At 49.7% G+C, this 1,017-nt stretch overlaps 1 protein-coding gene across 1 annotated transcript in view; it reads left to right on the top strand.

Annotated features, from left to right (window-relative positions):
- Positions 1–467: 467 nt before the first annotated feature.
- Positions 468–1,017, top strand: part of LOC107107660 (interferon-inducible GTPase 5-like) — a gene marked incomplete at its 5' end in the record, with an annotated part of 10,975 nt that continues 10,425 nt past the window's right edge. The window contains one exon of the mRNA XM_015407958.1: positions 468–595. Within this exon, the coding sequence (XP_015263444.1) occupies positions 468–595 (128 nt within the window). The remainder of the gene's footprint in view (positions 596–1,017) is intronic.

The following is a 1,017-nucleotide window of genomic DNA, read 5'->3' as shown; positions in this document are numbered from 1 at the left end:
CAGGGGATCCCCAGGTACCGGCTAGAGTCTGGCATCCCTATTTGAAATGCTTATCTACAGCAATGAATATTTGTGTTTGGGGTCAGGAAGGCAATCATGTTTGTAACCAGCACTCCCAGAAGATTAATGCAGCGGCTGACAAGAAGTTATGCTGCTTCCGGGAAATCATGGCTTTTTTCCTAGCGTGGGATATTGGCCGTAGATCTCCAATAAACAAATGAATTTTTTTCCCCTTTCCTTTTCAGAGAGACTCTTATCGAGTAACACAGAAAGGACTAGAGAGAGTTTCTGAGAGCCAGGTGGGGGAAATCCACCCAGTCAAGCACCCCGGCGGCCCCCCGATCCTCCATTTCCTCAAAGCTGCTCTTGGCTACAAACGGTAAGCAAATCTCTCTTGATATCAACCTTCTTCACAGGCCTTGCAGGGTGTCAGCACCTGCTCTAGGCTGCGTTGCCATTCAAAATAGTTTAATTCAGAAAAACAGAAAGGACTAGAGAGAGTTTCTGAGAGCCAGGTGGGGGAAATCCACCCAGTCAAGCACCCCGGCGGCCCCCCGATCCTCCATTTCCTCAAAGCTGCTCTTGGCTACAAACGGTAAGCAAATCTCTCTTGATATCAACCTTCTTCACAGGCCTTGCAGGGTGTCAGCACCTGCTCTAGGCTGCGTTGCCATTCAAAATAGTTTAATTCAGAAAAACACCGGGGAGGGTCAGGTCCTTTCATGTGCTTCAAATTTTGGTGGGAGAGAACGGCCGTAGTTAAACAGGGTCACCATTTCGTATTTGAGTTGGGGGCAGGAGGACTCTAATCTGGGAGAACCGGGTTTGATTCCCCACTCCTCCACTTGCACCTGCTGATGGGACCTTGGGTCAGTCACAAGCTCTGGAACAGCTGTCCTTGAAAAATAGCAGTTTCTGTCAGAGTTCTCTCAGCCCCGCTCACCTCACAGGGTGTCTGTTGTGGGGAGGGGAAGGGAAAGGAGTTTGTAAGCCCCTCTGAGACACCTTTGGGTAGTG

This window comes from Gekko japonicus, unplaced genomic scaffold (assembly GCF_001447785.1).
Source record: "Gekko japonicus isolate JY-2015 unplaced genomic scaffold, Gekko_japonicus_V1.1 scaffold6988, whole genome shotgun sequence".
NCBI classification, from domain to species: domain Eukaryota; kingdom Metazoa; phylum Chordata; class Lepidosauria; order Squamata; family Gekkonidae; genus Gekko; species Gekko japonicus.
Note: the sequence above shows the minus strand (reverse complement) of the source record. Positions and strands in the feature narration are given on the sequence as shown.